The sequence below is a fragment of the Bufo bufo genome, chromosome 3, assembly GCF_905171765.1.
Source record: "Bufo bufo chromosome 3, aBufBuf1.1, whole genome shotgun sequence".
Taxonomy (NCBI): domain Eukaryota; kingdom Metazoa; phylum Chordata; class Amphibia; order Anura; family Bufonidae; genus Bufo; species Bufo bufo.
Window position 1 is genome coordinate 283,115,017 of NC_053391.1, and position 20,362 is coordinate 283,135,378.

Here is a 20,362-nt window from a genome sequence, read left to right on the forward strand (position 1 = left end):
CACCAGGACATGACATAAAGAGGGACAACAGGGAATAGCAAAAAGGCCCCATCCTATACTACACTCCACTTAAAATCAACATTGAGACCATAAGGTCTCAGTGTGTTGAGACGATGGATCCATCTAAGCTCACGTTGTTTGAGAGCCAATGTCCTGTCTCCTCCCCTTCTAGACAGAGTAATGTGGTCCACTAACATAAATTTCAAATCCTTCTCCCTGTGATTGGCCTCGACAAAGTGTTTAGGCACGGGCAGATCTTTTCTTTTTTGTCTGATGGAAAAACGATGATTGTTCAAACGTGCCTTCATGTCACAAGTGGTCTCCCCAACATAGAGGAGGCCACAAGGACAGGAGAGCACGTAGATCACATATGAACTATTGCATGTCAAGAAATGTCCAATCCCATACTGGGTCCCCGTAATAGGATGAGTAAACTTCTCCCCCTTGGTCATATAAGCGCAATTGACGCAGCCAAGGCAGGGATAGGAACCTACCCTACGAGGGCCAATATGAGACTGTACTAAAGTCTTGACAGGAATGTCCGCTCGGACCAACTTGTCCCGGAAGTTGGCAGGACGTCTGTAGGAAAGCAGAGGTGGCACTGTCAAAGGCATAACATTATAAAAATTGCTCTTAAGTATTGCCCAGTGCTTACGGACAATCTGAGCAATCTGAACACTTTGTTCCGAATAGGTTGATATAAAAGGTATTCTCTCAACTTTATTTTGTGTAGCACCTAGAGATATCTGTGGATCTTTCACTTTATTAAGGTGTTTGTTGATCACCCGAGTAGGGTAACCACGTTCCCTAAACTTGTGCATCATCTGAGAGAAACGAGTCGGGAGTAAATCTGGATCCTGCACCACCCTCTTAACCCTGAGTAGTTGACTGTAGGGTACAGAATTAATGATAGATCTTGGGTGACAGCTGCCATAATGCAGCAATGTATTACAATCGGTGGGCTTCGTGAAGATGTCAGTGGATAAATGGTCACCCACTATGGTAACTGTCATGTCTAGAAATTGGACATGTGAACTCGAGTGTACAAGGGTAAACCTGATATTTGGGTCCATGCGGTTCAAAAAATCATGAAAGCTCCCGAGAGAGAGAGAGTCACCAGACCAGATGAGGAAGACGTCATCTATGTATCGCCACCACCCCAGCACATGGCTGAAGTGGTGGGACACATAGACAAGGTCCTCCTCGAGGGCCGCCATGAAGACATTGGCATAAGTCGGTGCCACATTAGACCCCATGGCGGTCCCTCGTAACTGGAGATAGAAGCTATCCATGAAAAGGAAATAGTTGTTCCTCAAAATCAAATCCAATAGCTGGACAAAAAAATCCTGACAAGATAGTGAATAGTTGCTGCCAGATAGCTGTCTCCGAACCGCAGCCAACCCCCTGTCATGGTCAATGGAGGTATATAGGCTAGTGACATCAAAGGATGCCAGGAGACAACCATCTGGCAGCACAATGTCAGAGATCCTGTCCAAAAAGTCGCCAGTGTCCCTAATGTAGGACCTGGCGCTTATCGCATAGTGTCGAAGTACTCGATCTAAGAAAATTGAGATGTTAGAAAAAATGGATCCGGTGCCCGCAACAATGGGGCGACCTGGTGGGTCCAACAATGACTTGTGAATTTTGGGAAGAACATATATAACTGGTGTGCGTGGCTGAGATACAGTTAGGAAGGAATAGAGCTCACCATCAATAATGTCCCGACTCAAAGCTGTGTCAAGGACACCCTTGATGCGTCTAACTATATCAAACCTAGGATCCCCAGTTAATACCCTGTATACACTCGAATCGCCCAACTGTCTTCTAATCTCCTGAATGTATTTGGGGGTGTCCATGACAGCAGCCTCACCATCAAACCGGCGGATAAGGGTGGTGCGGTTGTTGTCATGGACACCCCCAAATACATTCAGGAGATTAGAAGACAGTTGGGCGATTCGAGTGTATACAGGGTATTAACTGGGGATCCTAGGTTTGATATAGTTAGACGCATCAAGGGTGTCCTTGACACAGCTTTGAGTCGGGACATTATTGATGGTGAGCTCTATTCCTTCCTAACTGTATCTCAGCCACGCACACCAGTTATATATGTTCTTCCCAAAATTCACAAGTCATTGTTGGACCCACCAGGTCGCCCCATTGTTGCGGGCACCGGATCCATTTTTTCTAACATCTCAATTTTCTTAGATCGAGTACTTCGACACTATGCGATAAGCGCCAGGTCCTACATTAGGGACACTGGCGACTTTTTGGACAGGATCTCTGACATTGTGCTGCCAGATGGTTGTCTCCTGGCATCCTTTGATGTCACTAGCCTATATACCTCCATTGACCATGACAGGGGGTTGGCTGCGGTTCGGAGACAGCTATCTGGCAGCAACTATTCACTATCTTGTCAGGATTTTTTTGTCCAGCTATTGGATTTGATTTTGAGGAACAACTATTTCCTTTTCATGGATAGCTTCTATCTCCAGTTACGAGGGACCGCCATGGGGTCTAATGTGGCACCGACTTATGCCAATGTCTTCATGGCGGCCCTCGAGGAGGACCTTGTCTATGTGTCCCACCACTTCAGCCATGTGCTGGGGTGGTGGCGATACATAGATGACGTCTTCCTCATCTGGTCTGGTGACTCTCTCTCTCTCGGGAGCTTTCATGATTTTTTGAACCGCATGGACCCAAATATCAGGTTTACCCTTGTACACTCGAGTTCACATGTCCAATTTCTAGACATGACAGTTACCATAGTGGGTGACCATTTATCCACTGACATCTTCACGAAGCCCACCGATTGTAATACATTGCTGCATTATGGCAGCTGTCACCCAAGATCTATCATTAATTCTGTACCCTACAGTCAACTACTCAGGGTTAAGAGGGTGGTGCAGGATCCAGATTTACTCCCGACTCGTTTCTCTCAGATGATGCACAAGTTTAGGGAACGTGGTTACCCTACTCGGGTGATCAACAAACACCTTAATAAAGTGAAAGATCCACAGATATCTCTAGGTGCTACACAAAATAAAGTTGAGAGGATACCTTTTATATCAACCTATTCGGAACAAAGTGTTCAGATTGCTCAGATTGTCCGTAAGCACTGGGCAATACTTAAGAGCAATTTTTATAATGTTATGCCTTTGACAGTGCCACCTCTGCTTTCCTACAGACGTCCTGCCAACTTCCGGGACAAGTTGGTCCGAGCGGACATTCCTGTCAAGACTTTAGTACAGTCTCATATTGGCCCTCGTAGGGTAGGTTCCTATCCCTGCCTTGGCTGCGTCAATTGCGCTTATATGACCAAGGGGGAGAAGTTTACTCATCCTATTACGGGGACCCAGTATGGGATTGGACATTTCTTGACATGCAATAGTTCATATGTGATCTACGTGCTCTCCTGTCCTTGTGGCCTCCTCTATGTTGGGGAGACCACTTGTGACATGAAGGCACGTTTGAACAATCATCGTTTTTCCATCAGACAAAAAAGAAAAGATCTGCCCGTGCCTAAACACTTTGTCGAGGCCAATCACAGGGAGAAGGATTTGAAATTTATGTTAGTGGACCACATTACTCTGTCTAGAAGGGGAGGAGACAGGACATTGGCTCTCAAACAACGTGAGCTTAGATGGATCCATCGTCTCAACACACTGAGACCTTATGGTCTCAATGTTGATTTTAAGTGGAGTGTAGTATAGGATGGGGCCTTTTTGCTATTCCCTGTTGTCCCTCTTTATGTCATGTCCTGGTGTATGTGAATTCTATATTGGTGTCATTTAATATATAACCGATTTGTTACATACAGATGTATAGTTCTCTGTCTTATTGCTTATATTCTACTCTTTTTCTTTCTTTAGATCATTGGTGCTCCGCTGGTGGTTTTTGTGGACGGTATGCGCCTTCTTCTGCTTCTCCATGTTGGGATTATGATGATGGGAGAGATCCCTGGACGCATCTATATTGGCTTTGCTATGTAATGTGTGGGTTTACTATAATCATGTTGTCTACCTGGAGTGGTGGTCTGTTTATCTTATCTTGGACTGAAGGGTCGGTGTTTGGGTTTGGGACCTGTGGCATGGACATGTCTCTAATCCCTTGCCCTCCATTGACCGGGGTTTCTGCCGTGACAACGGCGGGACCTTCTGGTCCCCGGCCTGTTGTCCTATTATGGAAGTATGGCACAGGTTATTCTTTCCAGTGCTGATATACTTTATGCAAGCCACGTTCACTCTGGTTTATATATATATACAAATTACAGTGACCTTTTTTGGTCCTTCTACCCACATAGCCCATTGTTGCGATGCCAGTGTCCCTTTTCTCTCCTCTCGTCTGTTATTTCCCCCTCTTCTGCCGTTTTTGTGCCCAGGTGCCTGTACCTGTCATGTGACCTGTGGGTGGACCGCGATGCACATTGCGGGACTGCTGGTGCCGGGGGAGCAGTGTTTCACTGTTGCCTGGCGACGCGGGTCCGGCCTTGTGGGCGTGGTTCTACCCGGCGCGCCCTCCTGAGGAGTCACGAGTCTATCGCTCTGGTCATGTGTTTACACGTTTCCATGGTGATGACGCCTGGCTCCTCGGCTTGGGGCGTCTTTCTGGTGACGTGGCAGGGACTTTGGACATGCGCACTTTGACGGTGAGGACGCGGAAGTTTGGCGCGCCGACCCATACGATCCGGTGTGAGTTTGTTTTTAAACTATATGCACTTATTTATATGCACAGGTGATGTTACACTTTTTTGATGAATTGGATATTGGTCAATTAACTTATTTGATTGTTATCATAATGATCAAATGTGTTTGTACACTGTATTGTACTATGATAAATATTATGCAATATAGATCACTTGGCTATACAACATGTGGGGTTTTTTACACTATATAATGTACTGTTTATGCTATATTGTCTTAAGATTGTATAATTGTCACATTTATTATTTGCAATGTATTGTGGGTATATATACCCCTTGATGACACCATTTTGTTATGCTTGAGAAAGACCGCATTGAGACGGTTGAAACGTTGCACAGAGGGGAATAAAGGATCCACTTTTTACGTCTATTGGAGTGCTGCCTCATCTTTGGAAACTATATATATATGTATATATATGTATATATATATATATATATATATATGTATGTATATATATATATATATATATATATATATATATATATATATACACACACACACACATATGTATACAATTATACACATGCATATTTTCCGACTAAATGCATATATATTAAAAGGGGGATTGGGTGGACTGGGTGATCTAGAGACTTAAATAATCAAAGGTGGTTTTAAAAATAGTTTAAAATACAATAAAATTAAATAAACTAGACAAGAATATGGTTCCCAGCAGCTGCACAGGGTATAAGAGGTTGTTTTGGAGTTTTTCAAATATTAGTAAGTGACTCATTCAAACCAAATGGTACTAGCGTATTCAACTTGTAGATCCAGTACATCTCACGTCTACAGAGCTGTGAATGAGATTGTGGGACAATGTCAATTGGGGTTATTTTTAGGCCCGAAAAGTTCCCTGCATGTACTTCGGAGAAATGCCTAGACACTCCATGTTTAAGATATTGTCTATTGATGTTGGAGCGGTGATTGTTCAGTCTGTCCCTTAGTGTTTGTGTGGTGCGTCCCACGTATTGCAGTTTACAGGGGCATTCAATCAAATAGATAACATTTTTTGAGGAACAATTTACCGTATATGGTGTTTCAACATGACCCTTTCTCCCGTGTTGTTTGCTATGACCATGTTCACGCTGTCCACTATATTACAACAACATAGACAACGTTTAATGCCGCATCTGAAGGAACCTGGTGCTGTTGGGGTTTTACTCTCCGATTTTTCCTCAGGAATCTTGGGGCAGGATGGAGCTAATATATTCTTTAAGGTATGGGCCCGACGGTAGGTGACCTTTGGTTTGTCTGGGATAATTCTACTCAGAATGTGGTCCTCGTTTAATATTGACCAGTGTCTCTGCAGGATGGATTTGATGGGATTGTGATGGGAATTATATCTTGTAAGGAAATTGGACTGGATATTGATTATTGGACTTGTAGTCTTTCTTTCTCATGGTTGTAGACATTCTATTTGGCTGTTTTCTAGTGCCCTCGATGTAGAGTCTAGAATGAGTTTCTTAGGATAGCCTTTGGCTAAAAATCTGTCCTCTAACGTAGTCAACTGTTTAACTAAGGTGTTATAGTTAGAACAGTTCCTACGAACTCGCCGCATTTGTCCATATGGGATGTTCTTCTTCCATTGTGTATAATGACAGCTTTTAAAATCCAGATAGCTATTAGCATCAACTTCCTTAAAGATGGTACTTGTGGTAATCTTATCATTAGAAATTTGAATATGGAGGTCAAGAAAGACAATAGATACCGGGTCAACATGTGAAGTGAATGTCAGGTTCCAGTTATTGCGGTTTAGATTATTGATGAACGTAGATAATAATGATGGACCCCCTCTCCAAATGAAGATAATGTCATCGATGAATCTTTTGTAGAACACTATATGCTCATGTCCAAGGAGACCCACATGCTGCTCACAGGCCCCCATTAATAAATTTGTGTATGATGGGGCGAACTTAGTCCCCCTCGCCGTGCCACAATTTTTAAGGTAAATTTTTTTTCTATATTTAAAATAATTCTGTGTTAAAATGAATTTAATAGAATTGAGAATACAATTTCTTTGAGTGGTTGGTAAATATTGATCCTCCATTAAATACCCTTCAACTGCTCTTATACCTAACTCATGTTTAATGTTACTGTATAATGCTGATACATCCAACGTGACCCAAAGAAAACCTGGTTCCCAATTGATGTTTTGAAGTGACATAAATTAAATGACTTGAGTCCCTAAGATATGAGGGGAGGTGTCTAACATATCTTTGTAGTGTAGAGTCGACATAGGCGGTTAGATTTGAAGTGATAGTCGATTCCTGAAATGATGGGACGTCCTGGGGGATTATTTAGATATTTATGGATCTTCGGTAAAATATAGAAATATGGAATAGATTGAAAATGGACTTTAAGGAACTGGGTTTCTTTTTTGTTTAGGACCTTCTCTTCTTTACCTTTATCTAGGAGTGCGAACAGTACTTTTTTATAATCATCCGTTGGGTCGTATGTAAGTGGTGTATAGTAGTTGGGGTCCGACAATATCCGTAGGGCTTCCTTATTGTAATCCTCGGAGTTCATGATTACTATAATCCCCCCCCCCCCTTTTCTTATCTGCATTTTTGATCACTATTTCGTTATTAGACTTAAGTGAACTAATGACTTCTCTCTGAAGTGAGGTGAGGTTATGGTGTAACTGGTTTTCTGTTTGGCTTGAATCTGTTAAAGTTTTTAGGTCCCTAAGTACGAGATTATAGAAGATATCTAAAAAAAAGGACCTCTGGCTCTCTTTCTCCATATCTTTCTTTATGAATCAGGGCTAATCCATAGCCCTTGGTTCTGTTTTGAGTAATTTTTTACTCTAACGCTCCTTTTTTCTCTTTACGTGCAAAATTTCTTGGGCAGAGTAGAGAGGTTTCCCGGCTGCACCCAGCCATTGTTATACTACAGCACATTTTGTGCATTCTCTTTGCTATTTCCCAATGTTTTGGGCTCTCTTAAAACACTAAAAAAAAAAGTAAGAAAGATGTAAAACAAAAAAATGAAGAAAAATTTTGGCTACCTTATAATTATGTCTTATATTGGCAGAGTAGAGAAGTATACCTGCCCCACCCCAAAAAATTGCTATAGGTCACACATAGAATGAACAGACAAATAAATAAATAAAAAATAAAGAAAAAAACACACAAAAACAGTGTTGGCTTCCTCTTCCACCTACACCACCACTTCTACAGCCGCCTCAACTTCCTACTCCACTTGGACCTCTGCCCCCTTTTTCAAGCTTAATATTTTTTATTTTTATGTATTTATTTACCTTTCCACATTTGGTGCAGGGCAATTGTACTGCTCTTCCCACCATGTTGGTTCCTTTTGCAGCCCTCTAGCCCTTTCTATTACTTTTTTACAGCCATGTTTCAGCCCCAAAGTTCTGGTTCTTATTAACTTCAATGAGGTTCAGTGTTCAGGGTCAAGTTCGAAACCCGAACCATACTTTGAAACAAAGTTTGGACGAACCCAAACATCCACCGGTCCGCTCATCACTACTGGGGGTCACTAATGGGGGCATTATTATTATTAAAAATATGTACAGTGTTATCAATATTATACAGGCAATTTTATTTGGAAAAATTAGGTGTTTATGAAGGCATAAGTCCTAGCTGAAGTTCATCTGGTACAGAATACATTATATTGTACAGTATAAACTAAACTATTCTAGTGTTAACTTGGGAGGAGTGTTTACAGGCTAAGCCCCCACTTCCCCACCAATGACAACTGAAGATGGTGAAAATTGATTCTTTGATCCTTTAACACTAGTTTTGCCTTGCATAATTTTCAAAATCTGTGAAGTTTTTTTTGGTATGGAACTGTAATGACTATTATTGTTTTCATAACTGATTAAAGCAGGTCATATGAATGTGTTCTTATGCTTCATTGTACAGGTTTAACCTATGAGGAAGTACTTTGCTTTGTACCACCCCCACTAGACTCTGATGAAATGGAATCTTGAAAAAACTGTTTGCCGCTGTGAAGATGGTGAGGACGTCTGTATCTGCTCCCATCTATTATACAAAGTGCCTCTCGGATGGTGCATCTGAGTGATTTGCATATATACATCTCTATTCATGTTTTTCTTTACTGGGGCGAGTTAGTTATATGGAATCATAACTGCTGCTGCATGTGTCCCTAATTGCCTCTTACACAAGTATAGTACTCCAACCTCTGCAAGTGTGTGGAAGAACATTTTAAAACATTTTGAAACTTCCTTTGTCTTACTCTGTGTAGTTTATCTGCTCAGAGAAAAAGCAAATAAGCCTGATATGGGATTACTTGTGTTTGTGTAGGATTGCTGATTTAATGGACAGTTAAGTGAATATTTTTCACCTCTCATAATAAATTATTTTACTATTTGAATATATATAAAATTACACATTTATATATTCTTATCCCCAATCTGCAAATGGTTCTCTTTCCGGAAGATAATTTTTCTGACTGTATCCTTCAATGATAACAAATATTACAGCATTAGCTTCTTTTCTAGAAGCATCCCTTCTGTTTTACTCCTATTTGTGCAAATCCATTTGTAACCGACCATTTTTTTTTTATTTTGTAAACGTGAGTTTCCTTCGTGTAATTGAATCACCATATTAATGTTAATGAATCAGTGTCCTATTTATTACTAACTGTTCATTAAAGTAGAATCATAAATTAATTAACAATCATATGTGGGAAAGCTGAAAATGCAATATGTTCCAGTATAAAGTATGATTATTATTATTTTTTTATGTGACTGCTAAACTGCGGATTTGGTTGTTTGCCTATATAAGCTTAAAGGGGTTATGCCATGATTGATGTAAAAAAATTTAAATCAGACATTATATAGTACATGACAATCTTTCTAACCAAGCTAGAACCAGTTTTGTACTTCACATGGGTCCAGAGATCTCCCCATTCATTGCTTCAATCATTCTGCTAGATTTATTTCAGACTGGCTGCTCGGGAAGGGGAGGGGGGGCATTTCTGCTGTAGCTCTTTCCCTGTAACCATCACAACTCCTAAAAGAAAATATGGCTGGTGGCAGTTGAAGAGTTAAGCAGTGTGCGACCACCTCAGTGAGGTGGACACAGAAATAAGGAAAAGAACAAACAGCAGGTTACACTATACAGATACTTTATTTATTGATTTACATCTAATTACAAAAGTGTACAGATCCAGGTGCTGTAAAATATTTTTCTAGGCACAACTCCTTTAATTGTATTATTCATGTTATATTTGCAAATATTGTATTTACTCCATGAAATATTTCTCTGTTAGGTTTGTTCTACAAAACAAGTCACAACACTTACTTATTTAAAGGTCTTGATCATATCCCTCTTTCCTCAAGGCTATACAGATTAAGTTCTTTAAGACTCTCCTGATGTTTTATGCTTCAGAACCTCCACCATTTTTTTCCATATATTTTTTTTTAAGTGGGGTCTCCAGAGCTGGACACAGTACTCCAGATCTGGTCTCACTAGCCCTCTATACAGCAGAATCATGATTTATTTTACGACTGGTTATACCCACGGGTGTAGCTAAAGGGTTATGGTCCCTGGTACAAGAGTTCAACTTGGGATCCTCTACCCTGCTTAGTGGCAAGAGGCAGAGTTGCACCTAGCCTTTCTGCTTCCTGCCCACCCCCGCCAAAATCTCAACCTAACCCCTTCCCTCCACCCCTAATGTTAGTCATAGTTGGAAAACATTACATACAGCGCTACAAAAGATACAATGTAATACAGCACTACATACTTTTTACTTCCAGTGATATCTCCAATTATGTAGATGTTCTCTTTCCTCATCTTCTCCATTCAGGCCAGACTGCCATGATGATTTCTTTCAGCAATCTCTTCTCTCTGCAGAGTTTGACTTTTCCATCCTCCTCCCACATTCTCAGCACCCCATCCTGCCACCCCCAATACTAAGCTGATACTATGCCAATGTGTGCCCCCCACTCGCCCCACTGTAGTAGTGCTCCCTAAAGTCCCACCAATAGTAGTAATTATCTGCCAGACAGAATACTTGGTGTTAACAGTGCCCCCATTAGCAAAGATGCCACCTTTGTGCCCATATTGGTAATCATGTTCCCCATGGTGCCCCAGTATTTTTAATTCTTATAATGTACATCAGCACAAAAAATACCCTTATAATGTGTGGCAGTGCAAAATATGTTCCCTTATAATGTGTTCCACTTCCAAAAATAGCCCATTATAATGAGAGACCCCTTCTGTGTGCTAGTATAAAAATATCCCCTCTTATTCTCCCCAGTAGAGCCAGTGTTCTCCTAATGTGTGCCAGTACAAAAATATGCCCCCTTATGTGTGACGATACAAAATGCTCCTATTTAGTGTCACCAGTAGAAACAATGCCTCCATAGTGCTCCTCTCTTAACACCTCCCTCCCCCCATACTGGCCCAAAAGTATGGTGCCAAATAAAAAATAAACTGAAATACCGTAGTGCAGGCCTCTTACGTCCTGTTCCTTTAGCTGTATGTTGCCTGCTGCAGCATCTAATTGAGGAAGGCGATACATAATTGGCTGTACGGCACTGGCAAGGGGCCCTGTTGGTCGCCCTGGTTTAGGTTGCCCGATCGCTATTGTGACCACAGCAACCGCTATCGTTACACCTATGGTTATACCGCTAGCTATATGGCCAAGAATCCGATTTGCTTTCCTAGCTGTCTGCCCACACTGTACAATTATTTTGAAACTGTCTGGTATCAGAACCTCTAGATCTTTCTTTTCTCAAGTCTTGGATAACACAGAACAGCCAATATATCGTTAATACGGTTGAAAAAATACATAAATCCATCAAGTTCAACCAAGGGTGGGGACACGAATATGATAGTCAGATATAGAATTCCTACTCCCCAAGTGCATTATTTTATATTTGTACACATTGAACTGTAGTTTCCATTGTTTAAGACCTTTTATCCAGATGTATAGCCAAAATAGCGTGGTTCCATTTTGGCCAGAAAAATCTGAGTGATGTTAAATACTTTTGTGTTAAAAAAGACAAAAATATTATACAGTGATACCTTTATTTGCTAAAAAAAAATGTATTTGCAAGCTTTCAGAGCACAGGCAGTATACAATTTGTATGCTGCCTCTGATGAAAGAGCCTCTGTGCTCTGAAAGCTTCCAAACAGATTTTTTTTTTTGTTAGGCTACTTTCACATCTGCGTTTTTCCTGGATACATCATGGATTAGCAACAACGCTTCCATTAGAATAATACAACCGACTGGAGCCCAGTTGTATGATCTCTAAAATAGCCATGCTGGATCCGTTTTCTTTTGTGCCAGAGAAAATGGATCTGGCTTGAAATGCAATGTAAGTCAATGGCGCCGGATTTGTTTTCTCGGACACATCCCAGGCATTCTTGTGCATTCCGTTCAGTTTTGTCCCCATTGACAAAACACTGAAGCATTTTCCTCCGGTTTTGAGATGACGGAAAGGAAAACGAAGATGTTAAAGTAGCCTTAGCCAATAAAGGTATCATTGCTAAAGTACTTTTCTCTTTTATAACACAAAAGTATTTAACATCACATACCTTTTTCCAGAGAAGCTAAATCTTTTTCCATGATACTAATGCCTCCAGGAATATCCACCCTGTTATAAACTCACAAACCTTGTCTACCAAAATTTCTCCTATGTCACTTACAAAAGTATTAAAAAGAATAGGATCCAGATCAGACCCTTAAGGTACACCACTTGTAACGTGTCTCACCTCACAATGTACACCATTAACAACAACATTCTGATATTTGTTCAGAAGCCAACTGTGAACTATCCATAGTTTAAAGGGTTTCTACCACCAGAAATACTGTTATGTAGCTGACTGATATAGCGATGCGCTAATGTCAGCAGTGCACTACATAACAGTATGTTTTTTACATTTCTCCCTGCAGCCGTTCTGCTAAAATAAGCACTTTTATAATATGCTAATGAGCCTCTAGGTGCTATGTGGGCGTAAAATCAGCACCTAGAGGCTCCGTCTACTCACCCTGTTCTGCCGGCCCCGCTCTTCTTAATTGATGTCACGGTTCGCAGCCTGCACCGAATACAGAAGTGAATGGCGCGGGATTTCGTGAGCGATGCTGCGAACCGTGACATCATACTAGAGGCTCATTAGCATATTATAAAAGTGCTTATTTTATCAGAACAGTTGCAGGGAGAAATGAAAAAAAAACATACTGTTATGTAGTGCACTGCTGACATTAGCGCATCGCTAATGTCAGTCAGTTACATAACAGTATTTCTGGTGGTAGAAACCCTTTAAGTTCAATCTTCAATAATTTATCGATCAGCTCTTTATGTGGCACTGTATTAAAAACTTTGCTGAAGTCAAGGTAGACAGTATTCATGGCACCACCTTCGTCTGACATGATATTCCCTCAGTGAAGCCATGCTGTTTTGAATCTGAAAAGTTGTGGGTTTTTAAGTGGTTTTCCATTATTATTATTTTTTTTTTTTACTACTGCTCAGGTAAACTAACTGGAGTGTAGTTTCTAGTTTTTCTCTGCTACCCTTCTTGTGGATAAGTACAACATTGGCCATTTTCCAATATTCTGTCAGGAGGGACTGGTTAAACAAATCCGTAAGAGCAGCTGCAACCACAAATCGGAGTTCTGTAAGGAAGTTAGGGTGGGTGCAATCTTAACCCATTGCCTTTTTAGAATTTAAATTTGCCAACTACCCCATAACATCAGAAAGTTTTAACCGCCTCACGTCCGCCCATAGGATATAAACGTCCTATGGGTGGACGTCTATTTCCGACAGCACGTTTTAAAACGTCCTGTCAGAAATAGCAGCTGCACGCTAATCGTGCAGCTGCTGATCGGGTTGCCCGCTGTCAGTGACAGCAGGGCAACCCTAAGACAAGGCAGGGACAGTGCCCAGATGTCCCTGCCTTCACGATCGCTGCAGACACAGCGCTCACCGAGCGCTGTGTCTGCAGAGCAGGAAGCGCTGTGCGCTTCCTGTTCCGGCCCGGCGGTCATGTGACCGCCGTGACCGGAGTGTGCAGGGGCTGTGTGAGGTCTCTCAGAGACCTCGATCAGCCCTGCTGTGAGGCTGTACAGCGCAGGATTGCTGCTGTACAGCCTCTATAGGGGTGCATTTGTCCTGTAACTGGGGCTACTATGTCAGCCCCATTTACAGGAGAAATCAACAGTCTAAAAAAAAATAAAAAGTGAAGTAAATGTCCCCCAGAGGTCTTGTATGACCTTATGGGGGGCGAAAAGTGTAAAATAAAATAAAAATAAAATAAAGGGTTGAAAAAATAAAATAAAAAAAAGTTTCACATGTAAAAAAAAAAAAAATCCCAAGTAAGGAATAAAAAAAAAAATTAAAAATAGAAAAAATAAAATAAAATAGACATATTTAGTATTGCCGCGTCCGTAAAAACCAGCTCTATAAAAATATCACATGACCTAACCCCTCGGGTGAACACCGTAAAAAATAAATAAAAAAAACTGTGTCAAAACAAGCAATTTTTGTCACCTTGCATCACAAAAGGTGCAACACCAAGTGATCAAAAACGCGTATGTCCCACAAAATGGTACCAATAAAACCGTCACCTCATCCCGCAAAAAATGAGCCCCTACATAAGAAAATCTCTCAAAAAATAAAAAAACTATAGCTCTTAGAACATGGAGACACTAAAACATCATTTTTTTGGTTTCAAAAATGCTATTATTGTGTTAAAGTGAAACAAATAAAAAAAAGTATACATATTAGGTATTGCCGCGTCCGTAAAAACCAGCTCTATAAAAATATCACATGACCTAACCCCTCGGGTGAACACCGTAAAAAAAACTAAAAAAAAACTGTGTCAAAACAAGCAATTTTTGTCACCTTGCATCACAAAAGGTGCAACACCAAGTGATCAAAAACGCGTATGTCCCACAAAATGGTACCAATAAAACCGTCACCTCATCCCGCAAAAAATGAGCCCCTACATAAGAAAATCTCTCAAAAAATAAAAAAACTATAGCTCTCAGAACATGGACACATTAAAACATAATTTTTTGGTTTCAAAAATGCTATTATTGTGTAAAACTTTAATAAATGAGAAAAAGTATACATATTAGGTATCGCCACGTCCGTAACAATCTGCTCTATAAAAATGTTACTTGACTGAACCCCTCAGGTGAACGCTGTAAAAATAAATAAATAGAAACTGTGCTAAAACAACCAATTTTTTGGTCACCTTGCCCCATAAAGTGTTATAATGAATGATCAAAAAATCATATGTACCCAAAAATAGTACTAATAAAACTGGCACCTTATCCCCTAGTTTCCAAAATGGGGTCACTTCTTGGGAGTTTCTACTGTAAGGGTGCATCAGGGGGCTTCAAATGGGACATGGCATCTAAAAACCATGTGGAGTTCCTTTCCTTCTGCGCCCTGCCGTGTGCTCATACAGCAGTTTACGACCACATGTGGGGTGTTTCTGTAAACCGCAGAATCTGGGTAATAAATATTGAGTTTTGTTTGGCTGTTAACCATCGATGTGTTAAAGAAAAAAATTGATTAAAATGGAAAATCTGCCAAAAAAGTGAAATTTAAAAATTTGATCTCCATTTTCCTTTAATTCTTGTGGAACGCCTAAAGGGTTAACAAAGTTTGTAAAATCGGTTTTGAATACCTTGAGGGGTGTAGTTTCTACAATGGGGTCATTTATGGGGGTATCCACTATGTAGGCCCCACAAAGTGACTTCAGACCTGAACTGGTCCTTATAAAGTGGGTTTTGGCAATTTTCGTAAAAATTTGAAGAATTGCTTCTAAACTTCTAAGCCTTCTAACGTCCTAAAAAAATAAAATGACATTTCCAAAATGATGCCAACATAAAGTAGACATATGGGGAATGTTAAATAATAAATATTTTATGAGGTATCACTTTCTGTTTTAAAAGCAGAGAAATTGAAATTTAGAAAATTGCGAATTTTTCAAATTTTTGGGTAAATTTGGGATTATATTTTGACTCAAATTTATGACTATCATGAAGTACAATGTGTCACGAGAAAACAATCTCTGAATGACTTGGATAAATAAAGGCGTTCCAAAGTTATTACCACATAAAGTGAGATATGTCAGTTTTGCAAAATTTGGCCTGGTCAGGAAGGGGGCAAAGGGCCCAGATGGGAAGTGGTTAATATTAAAAATATTTAAACCCTGTGTGGTTCTGTCAGCTTTTGTGGAAACAGTTTTTATAGAATTTTTGATTTCGCCAAAACACCAGTAAATGTCTTGCTGATGGTTTTTAGACACTGGGCTTAATAAAGGCCCATAGCGGGTGGTGGATCCACCAAACTTATGAAGAGGCACAGGCCTCTCCATAATTTCGGCACATCCAGCACCAGTTCTAAATGTAAGACAGGTCATAAACTGTCTTACATTTATACCTTTTTCTACGCCTAAAACAAGCATAGAAAATGAGAGGGGCCTGCCCCCTTCCCTACCCACGCCCACAATTTAGGAACTGGCATGAGCGGGGCGAAGTCGCAGATGGCAGCGCAACTAACAATTGCACCATGATCTGCGCCTCCAATACTCCTAATTAAGGTGTATTTCAGCTTAGTAAATGACCCCCATAGTTTGAGACTTTTTAACGCCACTTTTCAGACTTAAGGGAGGAGATACATTTCCACCATTCTGCCAGATCCACATGATTAAACATTTAATCCATTCTTCATGAACGCGCTCAAGAACCACAGCTAATACCACTTCACAGCACTGTAGGATTTGCTGTTTCAGGTGAGTCATATTGCGTAATATGTCTTGTATTATAGAGAAAGTTAGCCTTTAGGAATGTATTTCTGTCTGGATTTAGGAATTGATTTTTGGTCATATTATGATTTATTCCATCATATTTTACTAGAAAGAAAAAGCAAATTTTGTTTTCCAGGAATTTTGCTCTGAGAGTATTCTAGCAGCAATTTATATCATATTTCAGAATGGAACCTCTTGCATTTTGGGTTCATTTTTCTTATAATACTGATCTGTTTTAAAGTTATTTCTCCTGTTGAACTATGCTTTTCTCACCTTTTTTAGGTTCAACAATATTGTTTAGGTCCCTCCTGTCCTAATCGGGGATTGAAATGTTTACAATAAAGAGAACTGCTGCACTTAAAAAATAAATACATGCACTGTACAGATATTAACTTACATTTTGCTATTTTCTTGGTCTTCTCTGTGATGGTTTTGCCATAAATAAGCACTGGTCAAATAAATCTTATTTTTTAAATGTGTACTTTTATGTTTGTCATGCTTTTAGTTTGTATAGTGTTTCCAAATACGTTATAATTCTTACAATCTGTGATTCTGCAGTGGAATAGTTATGCAGCAGATATCAGCTGTGCTAAAGCTAAGCAATTTCCATTGTAAAAGGAATTAAATTGTACAATTATTGTTGTTCCTCAGTTACAATCTTTTTCTAGAATTAGCACTGTAAATTGCAATTTTTTTATTGCAATTTTAATTTTATATTGATAAAACTAGCCATCAAAGTACTTTACTAGCCTTATCTTGTATATGCATTGAAGAGGTTGTGTCATCTCATACATTGGTAAGCTATGTCCCTAATGTTCCCAATGTCTGATAGGGACCTGCACCTATATCTAAATTGGAGCTTGCAGAGGTAGAACCCGTACCTATATCTAAAACAGAACACATTTAGCAAACCGAGCATGCTCAGCAGCCCTCCAGTCACTCATTTCTATGGGACTCCTGAAAATAGCCCAGCTCTTGGCTATTTCTGTCAGACCCATAGAACTGAATGAAGAGGTGGCCACGCTTGCGCGGTAAGCTTCCTATTCATTTCTGTAAAGATCCAAATCCCTGCAGTGCCCTTCATACACTTAATGTCCCCCATAGTGGCCCCCAGCAGTTAGCAGTTATGTTTCCCATAACGGCTCCAAAAATTAGTAGTATCCACCCATAGTGGTCCCCAGCTTAAGTAATGTCTTCCATAGTGTCCCCAAGAATTAATAATGTTCCCCACATTGGCCTATAATGTCCACCATAATGAGCCCCAGCTGTAATGTTTTGCTTTTCAAAAGAACCTGCGTTCAGCGTGATGACATTACTGCACACTCCCACATGAGAGCCTGGTGATGTCATCACACTGTGAGAGCAGGTCCTTCGACAGGTCATGAGAGGAGTCACTGCCACTGCACGTGCAAGTGGATGAGGTATAAATGTATTTTTTTACCGCCTAAAAGGCCATATTGTTCTAGTGTCCTCATTTTTAATGGTGAGTAGACAGGTGCGATAATGTCTAACCGGACGTTAAAAACGATCCCATTGATTTCAATGTGGTCCTTCTGTCCTATTTTTTGATGGCTGCTATTCACTGGCCATTAAAAAAGGCCCATAGACTGCAAGGGTTCTGAAAACAGCCGTCATGCGGGTGCATGTAGCCTTAGTCTATTCCTGTTAAGGTCCCTTTACATAGGACAACAGAGCAACAGATTGTTGGGAAGGAAGCGTTGCTTACTATGTAAACATGATCTGCTGACAGCAAACAACAATTTTACCCGATGGGGCAGTACATTTACATTGCCAGATAATTGCTAATGAGTGTTCCTATGAATGCTGGTTAGCAATTACAGTCCTGATCAATAGTTTGAGACCACTTGAAAAATGGCAAAAAATCATATTTTACATTGTTGGATCTTAATAAGGTTCCAAGTAGAGCTTCAACATGCAACAAGAAGAAATGAGAGTGAGACAAAACATTTTTTGAGCATTCAATTAATTGAAAATAACGATTAAACTGAAACAGGCTGTTTTTCAGCTGATCCAAATTTTAGGACCACATGCCTTTTAAAAGGCCAAATCTGTGCAAAGATGTGGATTCATTGTCATTTTCTGTCAGGTAGTCACACGTTGTGATGGCAAAGGCAAAAAAACTCTCCCTTTTTGAACGTGGTCGGGTTGTTGAACTGCATAAGCAGGGTCTCTCACAGCGCGCCATTGCTGCTGAGGTGGGACACAGTAAGACAGTCATTTGGAATTTCTTAAATGATCCGGAGGGTTATGGAACAAAAAAGTCAAGTGGAAGACCCAAAAAAATTTCATCAGCACTGAGCCGGAGGATCCAATTGGCTGTCCGTCAAGACACTGGACGATCTTCGACCCAAATTAAGGCCCTTACTGGTGCTGACTGCAGCCCCATAACCATCAGATGGCATCTGAGACTGAAAGGCTTCAAAAACAAAAAACGTCTTCAAAGACCTCGTCTCCTTGAAGGCCACAGAACTGCTCGTTTGGACGTTGCAAGAGAGCACCAAACATGGAACATTCAAAGGTGGAAGAAAGTTTTATTCTCTGAGAAAAAATTTAACCTTGATGGTTTCCAACGTTACTGGCATGACAAGCAGATCCCACCTGAGATGTTTTCTAAGCGCCACAGTGGAGGGGGTGCCATAATGGTCTGGGGTGCTTTTTCCTTCAGTGGAACAATGGAGCTTCAGGAAGTGCAGGGGCATCAAAAGGCCGCTGGCTATGTCCAGATGTTGCAGAGAGCATTCCTCATGACTGAGGGCCCTCGTCTGTGTGGTAACGACTGGGTTTTTCAACAGGACAACGCTACAGTACACAATGCCAGCAGGTCAAGGGACTTCTTCCAGGAGAATAACATCACTCTTTTGGCCCATCCTGCGTGTTCCCCTGATCTAAATCCAATTGAGAACCTTTGGGGATGTATGGCAAGGGAAGTTTACAAAAATGGACAACAGTTCCAGACAGTAGATGGCCTTCGTGCGGCCGTCTTCACGACTTGGAGAAATGTTCCCACTGACCTCATGGAAACGCTTGCAGCAAGCATGCCGAAACAAATTTTTGAAGTGATAAACAATAACGACGGAGCTACTCAGTACTGAGTTCATGTTTGGAAGTTGGATTTCTGTTTTGTGGGTGGTTTAGTATTTTTTTGGAGGTGTGGTCTTAAAATTTTGATCAGCTGAAAAACAGCCTATTTCAGTTTATTCGTTGTTTTCATTAAATTAAATGCTCAAAAAAAGTTTTGTCTCACTCCCATTTCTTCTTGTTGCATGTTGAAGCTCTACTTGGAACCTTGTTAAGATCCAGCCATGCTAAATATGATTTTCTGCCATTTTTCAAGTGGTCTTAAACTTTTGATCAGGACTGTATCTTTAGGATTCTCGGAGAGAGCTGGAGAGAGGATTTGCCTTTGACTTCTATCATCAGTTGTCAAGGTTGTGTTGTCCCAACTCTGGTTTCCCAAATAGAATCCATATTAATTTTATTCAGTGTTATATCTGTTACTATTCTAACGGCCATTGTTATATTTCAGTTTATGAAGTTATTATAGTTGCAATTTTATTATCTCATTTATCTTAACACTCTTGCTCTTCTGTGAGCTTATGTTCTGTTTCCTTCAAACTTTTCCTCTTTGTCAAACATACATCACAGAGCTGGAGAGAAGATTTTCCTCTGGCCTCTATCATAATTTCTCTAGGTATATTAAATAAATTACCTGAAGGCATATCCATTGCATTTCCCTCACTGGAATTCTACATATTGGTGTTGCTAGGAATGAGTATAGCAAGTTTACATCCATTGCTTGTACAAGAGATTGATACTCGCACATCAGAGACTCACGTACATCAGTGATAGAATAATCAAAGAAAAAATTCTACAGCATCTGCACATATACAC

General features: G+C 40.3%; 1 protein-coding gene across 1 annotated transcript in view; it reads left to right on the plus strand.

Moving 5' to 3' along the window:
- The window catches only part of LOC120995148 (mitogen-activated protein kinase 14-like), a 386,582-nt gene extending 369,653 nt beyond the window's left edge, over window positions 1-16,929 (plus strand). Inside the window, 2 exon segments of the mRNA XM_040424160.1 lie at window positions 8,582-8,675; window positions 16,733-16,929. Of these exon segments, the coding sequence (XP_040280094.1) occupies window positions 8,582-8,649 (68 nt within the window). The 3' untranslated portion in view covers window positions 8,650-8,675; window positions 16,733-16,929.
- Window positions 16,930-20,362: the final 3,433 nt, after the last annotated feature.